Here is a 19,341-nt window from a genome sequence, read left to right as displayed (position 1 = left end):
TCAGAAAGAGCCACTTCAACTCTGTCTCTGACATCCATTGCCACTTCAGTTGCTCTTCACTGAATGTCATATCTGTAAAGTGCTCCAGATGAAGAAGGCAATGTGTGCATGAACCATATAATTTTGTTTGCCTGAGTCTGAAACTTGGATAAAGACAAGGATAACAATTTCCACCAAACCAGTCCCCCTTTATCTACAGCACAAAGTGATACTGTATAGAAGCACTTGCCTTGCTCTTGAGGTGACAATTGCTAGCGCACTTTTGAACAGTGTCAAGCTAACATGGGTCAGATCAACATTTTTCAAGAATATCACCACTATGGAAATACCACTGGATAGTAAGATATGCCAGCCTTGCACCAAAGAAGCATCGAAGAGAGCAAAAGAGATCAGAGAGATCAAAAGCAACACACAAGGAAAGTCACAGAATTCCATCAGGGCTTCTGGGCAGAAACAGGTGATAGAACACAAGTTGTACAAGCTGAACAGTCATGTCTAGGTGCAACAAAATTTAAAATAAAAACCAAGACAGTCTCCATAAAACATAATTTCTTAACTCAAATATTACATTTCAAAACCTAAAAACATCTCTAGTTCTTTTTGAAAAACACAGCAAAGATGTTTGAAATAGCATGCTTCATTTCTGCATATAACCAAATACTCAGAAACAAGATTCTGTCAATTCCCATATGTGTTTTCAATAAAAATCCAACTGTTTTTCACGCAGTGCTAATGGTTAACCAAGTACACAAACAAACACACCAAAAAAACAACCAACAACATTTGTGGGGAATGCTGCATAACCAGATCATAAGAGTTGATTAAACTATATTTTCAATTCAACACAGTACACAAGTGTATATACCACTGCTATTCTGACTGAAACTTCACAAACAAGGCTTAAAATTGCAAGTCCAGGAAAAACACAGAAAAGAATTTTTATCATGAAGGTATCACCAACCGGCTTAGGATTTATAAAGTCAGATCTCTACTACTCAGGAAGTACTATGCCTCTTATTACTTTTATTATTTTGAGAAAGACCATTGCAAACTGCAGAAGGAAACATTTTTACAGGAGGAAAACAGCAAAACTGAGCTACATAGGAATCACTGCTTACAGACAAACTATGTCAGAAAATGTGTCAAATATTTTTCAAAGCTATTTTATTGCTTTATCTTGCTGCAAGAGCAGACAACTGCAGAAGCATTCCAAACTGATACATTTTTTTACTCAAGGCTCTACTTCTTCACTGGTTTACCAGCTAGAACATTGACAGTAACAGGGTTTCAGATTGCTCCTAATGTGTGAGACAACCTAAATTTATACTGTCATTTAAATAGGTAGATGTGAGCTGAAGTAGAAGCACACCTGAACTATGTTTGCACTATATTTAAGTTCACATGCAGAAAAGCCACGATATGTAGAATGATTTTCAGAATATACTTGCCTCCACTTGTGCTAAACACACAGAGCTTTCACTAGAGATACCACCACAAATCCTAAGGATAAAAGCATTATGTTAACATGGTACTCTGCCTCTGTACTTTCATCTACTTCTCAGAGTTATCAGTCATAGCTTGGCGTAACACAGATATGGTGTGGAAGGTAATAGAGCCACGTCACTAATTCTGTTATCTCTGCAGTGAGCTGCACAGTTACCACCTAGCATAACTATTTTTTAAGGCTATGGCTTTACAAAGAGTAACATTGTTTGTTTATTTACTTTTATTGTAGCCTATAGTAGAATTGTGGTTTGGTTTTTTTAAGCTTGCTGCAGAATTGGATTTGTTGCCAGGCAGGGAACTCACAATTCAACATAAGCTAGATCTGACAATGAAGAGAATTCAACTAGAACACAAATCTGGGAGGAATAAGATTGTAAGATGCTACATCCTCTCCTTGAAAAGTTTTAGACATAACCTTGAGATATTAGCTAAAACCTGAAACACATCTTTTCTACAAGGAACCTGACACGCAATTTCATAGCAGTGCTGACAAGAATAAAAATCTGGGACTGAACCCCTGTGTTACTGTAGCTCCAGAGTACCAGCAATAGGCTGTGTTCTTCTTACAGTATCAAATGCAGGACAACACTCTAAATATCCAGCTGGTAAAATGGAATCTACAGAGATCCAATACACAATATTTGCAAGAAAAAAATCAAACACACACAGAGATCTTATACTAGAATACTGATGAATATAACCACATCAGGGCAAAAAACAAAGCTCTAAACACAAGATGACTCTTACAGCTAGCTGTCCACTGATGACGATACATCTGCAGTATTTCAGGTTATAGAGGACTTGAGGGGAAATGCTCAAGTAATGACCTCAAAAAGCTGAAAAGACAGGCAAACAGAAACAGTTTTCAAACCAAATGAGTAGCCAGTTAATTAGTAACAGTTTTCTGGTTTTTTGGCAAATCCAAATAGCATTATTTTCCAAAATCAGCGTAGTTGGTAAAAAAACATTCAGAGAGAAAGAATCCCTCATCTTTTAAAGATGATAAAAAGCTTTTGACATAGATTATTTAAAAAGGAACATATGCCCATTTAGTAAGAATACAGTGACATCAGGAAGAAAATTAAGACACTAAGGAAAGAAAATAAGAACAAGGAATTGACCATAGAAATCAATGGTAAGCAGTCTCAACAATAATTAAAAAGAAAAAGGTAATTGCTCTTTTATGGTCAGATACTTAGTTGATGCTAAATCTTATGGAATGAAGTGCAACGACTGAAAGATTAACCTGTATAGTGTTAACATCATGGACAAAACGAAATATTACCTAAGACAGTGAAAATTTTGAATGCAGCAGATGTTAAAGATGGAGCTACAGATCACAAATACACAGAAGCCTACTAACTGTGAATGACATGCAGATTCCCAGTGAATGACAGGAGTATTCTGCTAAAGACATCAACAGAATTTTTAAGTGTTGATTATTTCTTAACTTTTGCTTATTAGTTCATGCTGACAGATACAGGTAAATTAATCACAGAAGCAAAAATTAATGACATTTTGTGAAATGCTTATTTGCACATGGTGCATACCAAGGGAATAAAACCAACCTCATTTACATACATTCTGCACTAGTCCGAACACAACACAAGTTGCTTCAGCATCAAGAGCTGAACCCCACGTCCCGTGTCCTCCACAGAGGACGTCGCTATCCATAGCGGACGTCGCTATCCATAGCGGAGGCTGCGGGATCGCGCTCCCCGCGCTCCCGTTGGGCGCTCCCGCCGCGCCCTCCGCCGGCCGCGCCCGGGAGGTGCAGCCACAGCCTCGCCCCACGGAGCTCCCGGGCACGGCCGCCCCGCAGGAAAAACGCTCCGGCAGCTGCAGCCTAAGCCAGCTAGGCGCAGGGGCAGGCTCCCAGAGCTCACCGCATCACCCGTGTGCTGGCCAGAACTAAAACTGCCACCGTAGCTTATAAACAGAGTCAGCTCACAAAACACGAAACTGATAAAGCCACTCCAAGCTCCACACTCGGTGGGCAAAGCGTCCAACTTACATCCACATGATGTAAGTTGTGGAACTGCAGCAGCCTGGAGAGAAAATTCATACAAAGCATTTGATTTTAAGTATTTAGTCTGAGCTTGCTTTCCTGAAAGTTTCCTTGAATTCGAGCCCAACACAGAAAACAAAGCATTCACAGAGCTCACTTTAAGAGCTGAATAAAGACTTCAGGAGACAAAAAAATCTAACTTGAAAACTGGCAGAATTACCCAACAGTATTTTGAAATTCCCACACTTTGCCTTTTGAATCCTGCAAATATAGGAAACTTTTGAGTCCAATTATGCAGTCACTGAAATACAACTGATATAGCAATTTCCAAGTAATATTAAAAGTGCATAGTTTAATTATGTTTGCTAAGTGACAGGACACAGTAAACAAAAAAAGGAGTATTACATATTGACTTTCCAAATTTCCAAAAGTAAACAGAAATCAATTAGATCTTAAGTATTTTAGCTTCTAAGAGTAATGCCACAAATTAAAGACAAATGCAAGTTTGAGAGCAATTCTAACCTTCACGTTTTTCTCTCATCTTTACTGATAAATTTCCAGACATTTACGCTTTATAAAGATTATTTAAGGAAGCAAAGAACTACCTAGTAGTCAAAAAGGATTGAGTAAGGGATCTACCAAGAAATGTCCTCTCATGCAAGTCTGTGAAACTTGATGGGATGTACCTTAGGGTACTGAGAGCTGAAGTTATGAACCCACTCTCCACCATTGCTGGAAGGCCACTCTAATCAGGAGAGGCTCCTGATGACTTAAAGGCAAGTCCTCCATTCATCTTCTGATGGAACAATAAGGATGAGTGGGGAACAACAGGCCAGATAGTCTCAGTTCAGACCCTGGGAAAGTCACAGAGCTTAGTATTCTTGAAATGCAGTTAATAATTCATTTGTTTTTAACCAACCTGGCTGCCTTCTGTGACAAAAACAAGTAGATCTGTGGGTAAGGAACAGTGGATGTCATTTGCCTTGGCTTTGACAAGACTTTTGATACAGGCTCCCTGTATCTACGTTGTAACTTTATAGTCCAGGTTAAGTTAAATGGCTGAAAAGCTGTTGGACGGTTGTAGTGATGCTCACCAGATCACTGCTCACTGTATAAAGCAAGTAGCTAAGGATTCCATTTACAGTAAACCTCACTAATCCAAGCCTGGACTGTGCTACTCTGTGTGTGTAGCCTGGGTTTCAGGCCCGTGTTGTGCTACCCATATTCCTTGGCTGCAGGAGAAATTTACGTGACTAATTGTAATTGAAATTCACCAAGCACAACTGAGAAGTCCTGTACCTATGACAAAATGGTACAGGATGATGGCCAACTCACTGGAGAACAGCTCTTCTGGAAAAGAGCTGAAAATCTGGTAAGCAGTAGGTTCAACTTCAGAAGTGAGGACAGGCAGAAAACAGAGGGTAGAATTTTACTAAACTTGCCCCAGTTTATCAACATCTTTCTTGTGCTGCAAGTCCCCTGTGGCAGGACGTGTCTACCCCTCTCTACCACAGATGGTTGCTGCATATGCAAGAGATGACCCAGGCGGGTCACAGGCCCAGCATGGAGTCATCTCTGGCACCAAAAGGGCTCAGGCCCCCAGCTAAGAATCAACATCTTAGTCTGCAAAGCAAATGTGGGAAGAGATGAAAGAAAAATAAATATTCTTGACCAAAAGACATGGTTCTTTTGTCTATAAAAGCCCACACAATTACCACAGAGACAGAAGTCTCCTACAGACAGCCTGAGAAGCCTTCTACCCACATGCCCTGAAAGCGTGTGAGACTTCTCCACAGAGCCTAGATGCAGATTCCATAGTTACTTTCCTGGGAATTGAGGGAAAGGATTTCGATGTGTGCTCCATCAGGATTTGGATGGTAAGAAACATTGGATCCTAAGTTATATTATTTCTTTCCTAGCCGTAAATTTCATGGTACCTTTAACCCCAGATGTATAATATACTAGTGTTCCCTTTTGTCTTATCTCTGTGTAGTAACAGTCTGTTTTAAGTCTTATGTCTGTTCATTTTGTGTCTGTTAATGAATAATTCATTCTATAATACACCCAATCAGCCATTATTAAAGAACTTGCGAATGAGAGCGGGTCTTGGGGTGCTGGCCACCTCAATAATGGGAATGCCTGCTGCCAGAGGCCTGGGCAAAAGGCAGGGACTTATTTAAACTCACATCATCCATTAACAACAGCCCCAAACTACAGGTAATATTCTAGATGTGGTCTAATAAGTGTAAAGTAAAGGGGTAATTCCTTCTCTCTACCCACCTACTACACTTCTGCTGATACAGCCCAAGGTACTGTTAATCTTCTCTGCTGCCAGGGCACTTTGCTGGCATACATAGAGCCTACTGTTTGCTTAGATGTGAACTACACTAAATCCAAACTGCAATGTCTGTACTAGAAGTTTAAACAACAGCATCACACAATCCCATTGTGGTTGTCTTTGCTATGCTATTTAAGTGGCTGAAGAAACACACATCAGTGGCCAAGGAAATCCTTGGTGACTGTGACTTAGATTTCAATAATGCTACCCAACACTCAGAAAAAAAAAAATTTAAGGAGAAAAGTTGAAGAACTAATCCTGGGCTCAGAGTAATCACTTGTCAGATAAGAGTATGTTACCATCTGCTACACAAAGTATTACATTTCTATGGTGAATCATGTCTTAAAAATAAAAAAAAAAAAACACAATACACACAAAAACAACAGCTGCTTCTTTTCCTGAGAGGTTCTCTGTGGCTTCTAGACACTGTCACAAAAGCAAAGGATGTTATATAAGAAAATAAAATTGATTTCTTTTTTTCAAATATCTCATATCCTTCTCCCGTTCATAATAACATTCATGCCTGGGGAAAAGTTGTCCACCTGAACAAAGTGCTCACAATGACCCTCTTACAGCTTCTGCACAGATTTGCCAACAGTGCTGGCAGAGCACCCTGTGCCGAGCAGGCCAGGAGCTTTCGTTCTCCACTACTCCACATCTACTTCTTAATCCCTCAGCAGCAGAGCACAGGTTTATGCTCACGCTCTGTATGAGGTATTCTCCCTTGTAACAACTGAATTCGAGTATCCCACATCCACCCACGAAAAAATCCAACTCTTTTAGGAACCAAGTACTTCATGTCACAAGAATTACCCATTATCTTGGAACCATTATAAATTCCAAAAGTCACAGGTCTAAACACAGTGCTGGTTTGAAAAACATGCAGCTTAGAAGAATTTTTTATTATTGCCTCTCTAATTATTAGTTCAACCATCTCTGTTCTTCTTGCAGGCTCTAACAGCATTATCCTACGACATAAGAAAAATACATAGATGAATAGAAGTGTCTAATAGTTTTCACCTAGAAAGGGAACTAATAATGAAAGTCAGGGATTATTCCCCAGCCTAAATTTTGGCAAAAGCACATCACCAGATGATCCACTACACTCTCCTCTTCATTCCTCCTGAAATAACTGAAGATCAAAAGTCCAACTGGACTTGCTATTTAAAACTGGTTAGTCTAAAACTGGCTAGCTGTACTATGAGTGATAAAAGTACTGAGAGGGAAGAAAGAGAAGGTAACTACAGGCATCAAGATGCCTGCTCTCCAAAGCCTTTTGTTTTTTATACAGGAACACCAGAGAACATACCAAATTTAAAAGCAGATTACCCCAATATTTTCATTTGTTCAGTAGAAACAATCTAGAAAAAGAATTCCAGTAAAGTTTAGAAGCATAATTCAAAAGAAATAGTGTAATTTGCCTTTGAAATCACACTTATTAAAATATCTAACAGCAAAATGTGTTGTGTGAGACAGATAAGAGACTGGTTTTAAATTTAAATATGTCCTAAATTAATTCATAGCTCTTATTTTTTCGTTTACATCCTCCTATTACATTTCTTTTACTTACTTGCTCATGCAATATGAGATATCATCAACTTTTATTGAAAAACAGATATTTGCTTTCTGTCACCAAGGGGTACCACATGCCTAGCATTCTACAATAGTGCGTGGGAGACTTAACTCTTCCAAAAATTACTTTAAAAGCCTGTCATCTGGAGTAAGAAGTGATTAATAGTTTTATTCATTCACTTTGACAACTGGTGGCATTCTACTCACTTTGAAAAAAAGTAATTCTACATTTCCACCATCCCCAAAGAGGATTTTCCTGATTCACACTTCAGTTTTAAAGAGAGAGGGTGGAGGGCAGTGTGTTGGGATTTCCACATTTTTAAAATTTATTTTTAATGTCTATAAATCAAAATGATGGAGTAAAAAGAAATATAAATAATGTTTGGGATTAAGAAATCTGGTAACAGAACAACCTTCACCTCACTTTGGCATCATAACTGTGAAAATAACAGGGAAAACTCATGGGCTTTTCTATTACTTAAAAAGCTCTAAGCAGTACATCCAAATTGAATCCTTTTTTTTTCATGTGTACATATATAAACAAAGGCTGCAGTCATGAATAAACCATGTCATTTTGCTTAACTTGTGACAGATGGTAATAAAAAGACCTTTGCTTTCTGCTATTTGTTCAAGACTACAGATTATTTAAATTAAACATCAATCCTTACAAACAAAAAAGTACTAGTATTTACACAAAAAGGAATTTGTTTACATAAGTACAGAAAAAAGTTACAGCTAAAAAGATCTTTCAAAGCTACATGTAAATTGAAACTGAGTATCTTCATTGGTCTGTTTTTCCCAGATACTTCACCTTATTTTCTGCCTTTCTACAACTCAGACACTGGACACCTAATTCAGGGTCCCTGCAAAAATTTACTGAGCACATGCAAGATTTTACAAAATTTCACATGGAACTGGAGACTTCCAAATACATCATCACCTTCCAAAATCCATTTTTACAACAAAATATCTATATTTTACTGCCTCCTCCCTCAGACAGATGAGATATCGTCAGACAATGAGAACATAAAAAATATTTATGTATGTTGACACTATCAAACATACATAACTCACATAGGATCTATGGAATAATCCAACAGGAAATCCAATCAAAAGTAACCCCAAATCAACCGACCATCCAGAATCTGTTGAGCATAAGCCACTGATTTCCCTACTTTAAAACATCCCTGCAGTCAAAATATTCAGGGATACAGCAGTACTCTCCTGAGGCAGGTAAGTCGTTGGCCACTAGAAGGGAAGTGATGATCCAGTAGGAGCCTGACAGCAGAGCACAGGCAATGCAGAGGCACCTGATGCCTCCCTGGAGATTATTGTCCATATAATCCAAGTCATTATCCAAATAAGGACCTGCTTCTTTTCAATCCAGAGGTGCAAAATGAAGTCACAGCTGGGAAGGAGGGGGGCAGGGTTCACCAACAGGCCCAATGCTACTACAGCCAAGTTTAACTACTCTAGCTCATATTTGCAGCCTAATTAAATCATGTTTCTAATATTTCAGGAAGACAGTACTCCAAGAATTCTAGTGATAGCCTGTACAGACTGTTCATAAGACAGCAGGGTGTGATTTTATTGCAAAAACTCTATTGTAAAAAATTTTATTGTAAAAAATTTCATATATACTGCCTCTGAAACATACCCTGCTTTCCTATTACCAGGAAAAAGTTACTCTGACAAATAATCTTCATTTACAAGAACTAGAAAAAAAAATTCCTCTCTATCAAAGGTATGCAAATTGACGCAACAATACATTAACAGATGAAATATCCTTTGGGAAACTGCAGTAAAATGGAAAGCCATACAATGACACCACCCAGAAATCAGCTGCAGCAATACTGACAGTGCCTAGCATTTCTAAAAATACTCACTTCATCTATATTTAAAAGTTTGAAAATAAATATTCAGTAACTTCAAAAAGCATATTGTTACTTTTTTCTTAAAAAAGAGTTCAAAAACACTTGAGTCGTGTAATCAGTAAAATTAGGGGGCTTTTTTAAATTAGTTTTACAGTAGAATTTCTTTTAAACACATCTTGGCAAAGGCACTGCTGAGATAAAACTTGTGCATACTTTACTCTGACATTCACAGCTTAAAGGAGTGCTCCAACCTCTAAAAAGATTCTCTACATTAATCTACCAAGACCTGATATGACTACCAGGTGTTCAATTTATTTCAGGTCTGATTTTGATCTACCGACAGTCATTTCCCATTTTTCCTTCTGACTGAAAAAAGGATTTAAGATTCAGTCCTTCCCCAAAGGTCAGCCAATCTTTATCATTAATAGGAACGGCAATGAACATGATAATGTCACATGTGCAATGTACATTAGGATATTATAACACTTTACTCAGGAGAACAGCCATTCTCCATATTTCATTGCAAAATGTGTGAAAAAAAAAATCATGTAATTGGAGAGGTAGCCATCACAATTTTTAGTGATTCAACCCACTTCTTTTTGCCTGCTCCATAAACTTGCTAAGCCAGAGTATAGGGGATGAAATTAACTCCAGATGGATACTACTACAGCTATCACAAAGCAACTGACTGTGGGTCACAGGCTGCCATAAGAAAATAATCAGGAAAAATGCAAATTTGTAACACAGTGTCATCCTAAGATACAGACTTTTGTTTACTCACCAACTGCATATGACATTATAGTTCTTTCTCACTGACTAAAGTGCATCATTCTCAAATTACTTACCAGCATATTAATAAATAACATTTAACAGGTGTCATATTAACTGATGAGTTTCCAGGTTATCACATCTATCACACAACATAGAAATAAAACTGTACTTGCAACTAATATATTCAATTCCAATTTTTTTCTGAAATTTGGGGAACAACTAACTTAATTAAGCAAGCCTTCCACATGCTCCAAATACTGCAAATCTTATTTTGTTAGCTTGACTATCAAGAAATATGGATGTGGATTTGAAGACTGAAGCATTTTCACACAAATCAAACCAGAGACAACCACGTAGAGATCACAGCAGTTGTTTATGCTGCAAATGTAGTGCTTAACAAAATCTTATGCACTGTACAAAAGATGCGAGGAGCCAAGAGAAGAAACAGAAAGAAAAAACACACAGTCAAATACAGTCAAATTTCATTTAGCCTCCTAACATTATTCATAATTACTTTATGCTACCAACCTGTGTGGTCTCTAGAAGGAACACATGTACTTCAATTAGTAGAGGAGATAAAACACTGAAGGATGTTAGGAAGTATTTTAGAAAACAGAGAGCAATGGGACAATGGCCAAAAAAAACCCACAAAGAGAAGTCCAGGAACAATTCCACATACAAGCTTCAGTCTTCTCTTGACACACACACTCTCTAAATAATTTCCCTTAATATCAATTCTCCCACTCAAAATATCACCATTTTATTCAGTTGACCTGTGCCTTAGCCAATGACTATGTAGTACTCAGAAATGAAGACCAGCTGCTTCTCTGCAAAATTCTCACTGCAAACTTTACCTGAGAGATTCAGAGGACAAAGTCACTGTAATCACATTTTACCTTACACTGCCAAAGTTATTACCTTACTAACCTTGTATGTGCATATTACAAAAATCATCCATTTACGTTACAGTGAATTACTTTAAGTTAACACTGGGAACACAACACCTGAAATGAATTTCAAGTGACAAGACCATCATCAATCATACTTTCTCAACATTAATGCCACCACATAAAGCCTTCTGCTCCACTGCTTTAAAACATAGGTGTTTTAGGAAGAAAATGTTTCACAGATGGTGCTATGTATACCGATACTTTTCCTGAATTAGAAGGTTCTTTGTACATACAGCATAAATCAACCAAAATAGCATATTTATTTGACTAATATTTCATTTTAAAAGACAAATCATTACAAATATTAGTAATGCAACTTACTTGATCCCCATTTCTAATTATTTAAAAGATTACATGCCAAATCAGGAAAATAATCAAGAAAAAATATACAAAATTAGAAAACACCAGTGAGGTCTTCCTTTTGCAATGGGTCCTTGTAGTGGTTTATGTGTAGACATTTTGTCAGATTACACAAGATCATATTTCAAAGTAAAAAAGTGCAGGTATTAAATTAGGAAGAAAAAGGTTCTTTTAAGATTGTATGTATTAATATTGGAATCAATTTCTTATGGCACCAATTAGTGCTATTTCTGAGTTATATTTTAATTTGCAAACAGTTAAGATCTTATATAATTTTCTGACAAAGTGTTTTCACAAAAAGCAACTTTTTTGCAGTAATTCGGAGACCAGCCAAGTTATTACTTCAATTGCTAGGCAAAAAAAGGGGCAGGATTTAAATACAAGTATGAGAAATCTATGGCTCAGTTATGCCAGCCTAGGTGATTACAAGTCTTTGTAAAATAAACTCTTCAACACACCACAAAAGCACTCACACAGCAGGAATATTTACACATTCTCAAGCATCAGCTTATGGCTTTAACATGTATTGTTCAAAAAGCACTAAAACTTTAGGACAAAGCATTTTCTGAATGTAATGTTCATTAAGGTAAAATGACAATGATTCAACTTATTTGATTCAAACACTACTGGAGGCATCCCAGTCAGAGTCAGGTTTTTCAGTATCTAAGATCCCCACATCTTGAATTTATTGGGGAGCTCTTTCAGAGGAAGAGCCCAGGAAACACAGAAGTTAACATGACTGTGTGAGCTGGAACCAGAGTGCTGAGCCTCCTTTCCTCCAGCATCCAACCTCAGCAGAACTACAAGCCTCATGACAAAATATGAGAAGAACAGCCATAGATAACTCACCCCAACCTAATGGCCAAACTCCCACCCAGATGCTGATAAAGACAGGGAGATTGATAAACAATTACCACTGCAAGCGAAACAGATTCAACGTGGGGGAAATTCATATAATTTACTGCCAGTTAGACTCAGGTAGTGAGGAGCAGAGACAAAAAAGACTACACCTTTGCTTCCCTCTCTCATCAGCTGCACTGTGCTCCTTCACCCAAGATTCTCACACCTCCCACCCTGAGCAGCAGGACATGGACAGCAGGGGCAGCTGTGATCGGTCCAGAACAGCTCCTCGCCACAGTTCCTGCCTGCTCACAGTTCCCCCTGCTCTGGAATGGGTTTTCTCCCATGGGATGCAGTCCTTCAGGAAAAAAAAATGCTTAAGCATTGGTTTTCCACAGGCTGCAGTTCCTTCAGGAGCTCTCCACCTGCTTCAGTGTTGGTGCCTCCTTCTGTCCTGTACCTATGTGTCAGCTGCTTCTTCCATCTTCTCCCCCTTTTGTCCTACTGTAGATTTCTCTGGAGCAATCCTCTTTTGTGCAGTACTGAGTCCAATACAGCTCTGATATGGGTCTGTGGGTCTGAGCCATGACATTAAGCTTAATCTTCTGATTTTTTTTTTAAAAATCAAAATTTAAAACTACTTTCCTTTTCTCAAACATGATATCCATAATTTTGTATGTTAGCGTAAACAGTGAAACCCTCATGTATAAAACATTAAGCAAACTTCTATGAATTTAAATTGTGTTAAGTTATAAAACAGTTGTAGAGCTAACACTACAGCTCACATGTCACAGAAAATGTTTAAGCTTTCTAAAGTTTAATCATCATTAATGGCACAAGGAAATTATTTACTATCAAATGGGTCAGAGAATATATAAAGAAGGCCTTTGCAGTATTGATTTTGCACATAAAATTAACGTCTTCAGTTGTACTTGGAACTGCCAAGAGGGCCTGACTAATATCAACTCCCCTTTTTATAAAGCCTCAAGAAATAGCCACAGTTGGGATGTCAAGCTTGTTTTTAAATGATGAAAGAGAACATGTGAGTGCTTCATGGGCTTGACTAGTAAGTGATTAAAGCATAACTGACTGAACTGAATTTCTGCCAGTGTCAACATAAAACTTTTTTTAAAAGTCAGTGCTATGAATTATTTACTGTTCTCCCAAAGCTCGGTGTCAATACATCAATTCACTCTCATTCTATTCCTCCCTTACAAGCCCAACTAGAATCACTCTAACATGCAGGATGGTGACATACATCTGCAATGTAGCGAGCAATGTAACAAGGCTAGGCAACCACCCAAATTATTGAATGTTTTGGAGACCCAGGAAGAGCATCTTTAGTACAAGCACATTCCCATAAGGTGTACAATTTCAGAGCACCTTGGAAAACATGGGGCAGACCTTCATCATAGTATCACTCCTGCATAAGCATAATTTCTTCCAAAAACCTGTGCATGTGACTACTTGGAGTAGTACCAAATAAGCTCCACGAAGAAAAACATGGATCAAGTACAAATAATCAATAATACTGCACAAACAATCCATACTGGAAAACGATGCTGCTTTAACATTGAAGAACTGCACCTCTAACAAGAGCTGAAAGAAACTACATGCTTGAAAAACCATCTTTCCAATATCTATAATCAGGGTATTTTCTCATAGAAGTATACAGCAGACTGTCAAAACCAGAAGTATTGCCCAAAGTCACAGAATCACAGAATCAATTAGGTTACAAAACACCTGTGAGATCATTAAGTCTACCCTATGACCAAACACCATCCCGTCAAACAGACCATGGCACCGAGTGCCACATTCAAGTCTTTCCTTAAACACCTCCAGGGACAGTGACTCCACAACCTCCCTGGGTAGCCCATTCCAATATCTAATCACACCTTCTGTGAAGAAACTCCTCCTGCTGTCCAGCCTGAACCTCCCCTGGTCCAGCTTGAGGCTATGTCTTCTCATCCTGTCACTAACTGCCTGGAAGCAGAGACCGACCCCCACCTTGCTACAACCTCCTTTCAGGAAGCTGTAGATGAACGATAAAGGTTTCCCCTGAGCTTCCCTTTCTTCAAGTTAAACAACCCCAGCTCCCTCAGCCATTCCTCACAGGACTTGTGCTCCAGACCCTTCACCAGCTCTGTTGCCCTTCTCTGGACACCCTCCAGCCCCTCAATGTCCTTCTTGAATTGAGGGGCCCAGAACTGGACACAGGACTTGAGGTGTGGCCTCACCAGTGCTGAGTACAGGATAATCACTGCCCTGGTCCTGCTGGCCACACTACTGCTGATCCAGGCCAGGATGTCATTGACCTTTTTGGCCACCTGGACACACACTGGATCATGTTCAGCTGGCTGTCAAACAGCACCCCCAGGTCCTTTTCCATAGGGCAGCTTTCCAGCCACTCTGCCCCCCGACTGTGGCACTGCCTGGGGTTGTTGTGACCCAGGTATAGGATGTGCCAGTTGGCTTTGTTAAACCTCAGACCACCCATCTCTGCCCATCAACCCAGCCTGTCCAGATTCCTCTGCAGAGCCTTCCTACACTCCAGCAGATCACACTCCAATCCAACTTGGTGCCATTCATGAATTCACTAAGAATACACTCAATTCCCTCATCTAGATCACCAATAACAATGTTAAACAGGACTGGGCCCAATACTGAGCCCTGGGGAGCACCACTAGTGACCAGACACCAACTGGATATGACCCCATTCACCACCACAGTTGGGGCCTGGCCATCCAGACAATTTTTAACCCAGTGAAGTGAAAATATCCAACAGGAGATACAATTTTTTAACCTTATTTTACAAACCCCTTCTTTAGAAATAGCATTCAGATTATTGCACCATTACAGTCTTTAATTCTCAAATTCTAATACAAGGACTGTTCACTAGAAAGTGCTGAGAAGAGTGTAAATAGCCAGATGCTGCAAAACCACCAGAACATACTCCCAAAAGAACACACAAGTAACGCTTACCAAAGTGGTAATTCACTAAGAGACAAATTAAATAACAAAACATGTGATGATGTTCAAGGCTTTATTACTTCTTAATTAAGTCTGGCCATGATGCACAACTTCTGTTCAAAGTCATGAAGACCTCTATACTGCCAGAGTGCCTAAAATGAAACACATTTCTGTTGCCTGAGTTGTCCTTTGCAGCAGATGCAAAACAGCATCCATGTCCTACACAAGCACAGCTAAACCAGCTGTACTTGCAGAGCTTGGGCCCAGATCAAATAGTATTTCTACAACTACTTTTCACAAACAATACTGGAATTGTGCTACTGTGTCCTAACTTCTGCCTCTTCAGTCCAGATATGGCTGAGGAAATTGTTAAGATTATCCTCTGGATTTATATATACACAATCCTTTCTTTAGAACTGTAGTCTTACAGTTTCACTGAAATGTAATTGATGTTTATGGTTTTGTTTCAGTGAAAACTACACTAAGTAGCCAGCTACCAAGTACCACACTTCAGTTAAGCCTCTGGTGTAACAGAGTTAACATTAGACTGACCTCTGTAAAACATGCTGGAACTTTGGCCTTTATTTCCAAAGACTCAAATTAATAATATTCCTCGCATCTCTCAGCAGTGCACTGTGCTGGCTGGCTAAAATTAGCTGAAACAGTTTACTAAATACAGTTTGTCAAACTAAATTAGCAATCACCCCCCCCCCCCCGCGAAGTTCCCAAGTTCAATTAGGAGCTTTGGCATAGGAGAGAAATCACTAATCTTTTATTCCTTACCTAGAAAACATGGTGAACTTTAATAAACAAAGCTTATATACTAAAAGACTAATGCAAACCTGAAGCACTGCAATAACATACAGCAGTTCTGTAGAAGATAGTTTTCCTAGGTCGTGAGTGTTCAAATTTCTAAACCATGACTACAAAGTTCAACATAAAGAAGCACTTCTTTCCTATAAAGCAGCTATTGGCTTTAAGAAAGTAATCCAGGTGAAATGAATAATATGTAAGATAGTGTGTGTGTTCTCAGATTTCTGCTCGAACTAAGGAGTCAGCGACTATTCATTGCAGTTCTTACTGTTTTTCAGACTTCTCAGCTATTCACAAAAGACACAAATTCCAGAAGTCCACAAAGCTTCTCAAAAGTATTTTGAATAGATGCAGATAATCTGCATATTTAGCCACATTTCTGCAGAATACATTCTTTTTTTTTTAAATCCTACACAAGTGTTATCAGCTTTCAGCAAGAACATTATGCATCAACTCAAATACAGATATCTCTAGCTGCAGTTGTATTAAAGACTTCTAATGGAAATGTTCACATTAGACTGTCACAATTTCCACTGTATATTAAACAATTCCACAGATTCCAGTTATATTCAAAATTGGTAAGATTCCAGTATGCTCATTTTCTAATTTGTTAAAGGAAAGCATTTTTACTTCCCATTGTTTGTTTACTAAATGTTTGTGGTTACCTTGGTATCAATGTAACATAACAATACAAGGCTTTGAAAATATTTTTAAAAAGCAATGCAAACTGCCTTCATGTGATTCAATGCTGCATTTTCTAGGACTAAAATTTCATGCATTAGGCATGATCACCCACCTTTAAGCCCTGTGAAGAGTCTCATACTGTAAAAATGCAATTCCTGAGTTGATCACTGAATTAGTAACAAAAGGCCATTCACATACAGTGTTGGCCATCGAGGTCCTAACTAGATGTGATACCCCACATACTCATACAACAAAAACTTTAGCTTTGTGTGACATCTTCTGGCTTATCCTCATTTCAGTTCACAGAATATTCTGAGTTAAAAGGGATCCAAAAGGACCATCAAGTCCAACTCTTAAGCGGGTGACCTGTACAGAGATTGAACTCATGACCTTGACATTACTAGCACCATGCCCTAACCAAATGAGCTAATCTCAGTTCTTACTAACAGAAAAAAGAGAAAAAAACCCACAACTATTTTACCCGTTCCAACAAAAAACTGTTGCAAAATGCTGTGGGAGAAAAGATAGATACGAGTAGAAAAAACAGTTGTGTGCATAGGGGTAACATGTTCAATGAAAGAGCCGTTACTATCTCTGTGAGAAACAAATTTTAAAATCCTCTAGCACAAATTTCTTTAGAATGCACACCACTTAAAATTAATGTACATTCAGCTCACAGTGAACTTTTTTAGTGCTGCCAGTACTTGTAGTAAGGTTTCTGGTATTCTCCAGATGGAAGCATATCAATTTAAAAACCAAAAAGGCTAATTGTCCAAGAGCATCACCAAACAGTACAACAAGAGTTGTAAAAATCAGACTTTATCTGACTTACCGCCAGTGCTTTAGACAATTTTGTTCTATAATTATTCAAAACAATCACATCAATCTCCTTTAATGGCACATAGGCAAAGCCATCTTTAATAAATACTCTTCTGGCTCTAAATAAATCCACAGCATCTGCAAGTCCAACCTGAGAAAGAAGAAAAACCCACATTGTGGAATAGCAAAATAATGCAGTAACAATGTTTACAGCCCTAAGATTTAAGATGGGCCAGTAAAGCTTTAAGTCATTCTCTGCCTTTTAACACTGTCTCCAGACAAAACTCAAAGACTGTGAAATTAAATGTTGACTTAGGAATAGCTGATCATTATTTTGGTGGGAAAATACTGCTTGCTTACAAAAAGTCATGCAACTAGGCACAAAAAGCTACTTTAAAGTTTGTGTCAGATTACTGACCCAATTGTATGATTTTGCATCACTTACTGATTCAATATTTGAAAATGGGTTTCTGTTGGCCTTCTGTTTCAGACATCTTGAAATACTTGATTCATGTAAGCAACATACAAAAGGTTTTGTAAACAGATCTGGAACCTGTCCAAATTTACTCCAAAGAAATAGTGGGCCACATGAGAAATTTTCTTCTCTCCCCTTGCTCTCTTGCAAAATAAATTTTAGACTAATACAATCAGACCAAACCTAATTTCAGCAATAGATGTTTGAGAATATCTCCATCCTGAACAATCTGACAGCCAGGTAAATTAAGTCATTTGTGTGGGAAATATTAAAACTTAAGATCATTTTTGTGGCAAAAGTCAGGGATGGCAGAAGAGGACAAAAGACATTATTAGGAGTTTGAAGCTTCCTTCATTTTCCCAGTCCCTGCCTCCACCTTTATACTCACATGAAGTAGAGGAACTCTCATTAGTCTTTTAGATACTTGGATTAACTGTTAGTATTAGGTAAAATTAAAATTAGTAACTCTGCATTTAACTGAGAGAGAATGAATGCAGATCTGTGGGACTCAGCAATTTTTACTTACCTTATAGAACATTTGTTCTTTTACTTTAGACATATTAAAGCCAGGGGTTGATGCACACAGCTCGTCAGCCAATTCATTTTTCAGGTCTTCATCAATCTAAAATTAAGAATTTGTTTTAAAACTGTTGAAATACTTTAGGATAAGGCTTTTTTATTTTATTACCATGAGTTAAAATATTACTTAACCTGTAATATCATCGGTTTAGTTGAAAACAGAAAAAGAAGTACATATTCAGCAAGCAATCACTAATAATTAATCACGCAGAAACCAGCAAAACACTAGAGGTCAACAGTGTTAAGCAACCTTCCCTCTGAAGTAGAAGAGCAGATTTTAAACTACAATAATTTTAAGCATTAACAAGAACTGTAAAACACACTTTTTAGAAGTCAACCTCTCTAAAATAAAACTTGTGACAATCCTTGCTTGTCTCTAGATACGCATTAAAACAAAGCAAGATGACTAAATGGCAGTTAGTAAGGACTTAAACAACTTTGTCAGATTTTTAACAAAAAAAAAACCAGTTTCAGCTTATTTTTAAATACATTTAATACAGATTTAACAAAACTATATCCAACCTTATATTCAGGAATTTAACTTCACTTTTCTAAGCAGTGAGAACAATGGTATATTTATTGTCCTCTAAGTGTTAGTGCTTTTGCAGCTCTTGAAACAAGTAAGCAGCAATGCTCTAATTTAACAACTCGAAGTATTTTAAAAACACAATGTTACATTTCCTATTAAAAATCTTAAATAGTGCATACACATAAATTCACATCACAGAATCACAGAATATGCTGCGTTGGAAGGGACCCATCAGGATCATGGAGTCCAACTC

General features: G+C 38.0%; 1 protein-coding gene across 2 annotated transcripts in view; it reads right to left on the bottom strand.

Annotated features, from left to right (window-relative positions):
- Positions 1–19,341, bottom strand: part of PRIM2 (DNA primase subunit 2) — a 103,760-nt gene that overhangs the window by 53,921 nt on the left and 30,498 nt on the right. For both annotated transcript variants that reach the window (XM_042016956.1, XM_042016957.1), the window contains 2 exons: positions 18,507–18,602; positions 17,519–17,656 (listed from right to left, as the gene is read on the bottom strand). In XM_042016956.1, the coding sequence (XP_041872890.1) occupies positions 17,519–17,656; positions 18,507–18,602 (234 nt within the window). The remainder of the gene's footprint in view (positions 1–17,518; positions 17,657–18,506; positions 18,603–19,341) is intronic.

The sequence above is a fragment of the Corvus kubaryi genome, unplaced genomic scaffold (assembly GCF_017639235.1).
Source record: "Corvus kubaryi isolate FWS band 111438036 unplaced genomic scaffold, C.kubaryi_AGA036_p1.0 split3-73, whole genome shotgun sequence".
In the NCBI taxonomy this organism is placed as follows: Eukaryota; Metazoa; Chordata; class Aves; order Passeriformes; family Corvidae; genus Corvus; species Corvus kubaryi.
This window is presented reverse-complemented; position numbering and strand designations above follow the sequence as displayed.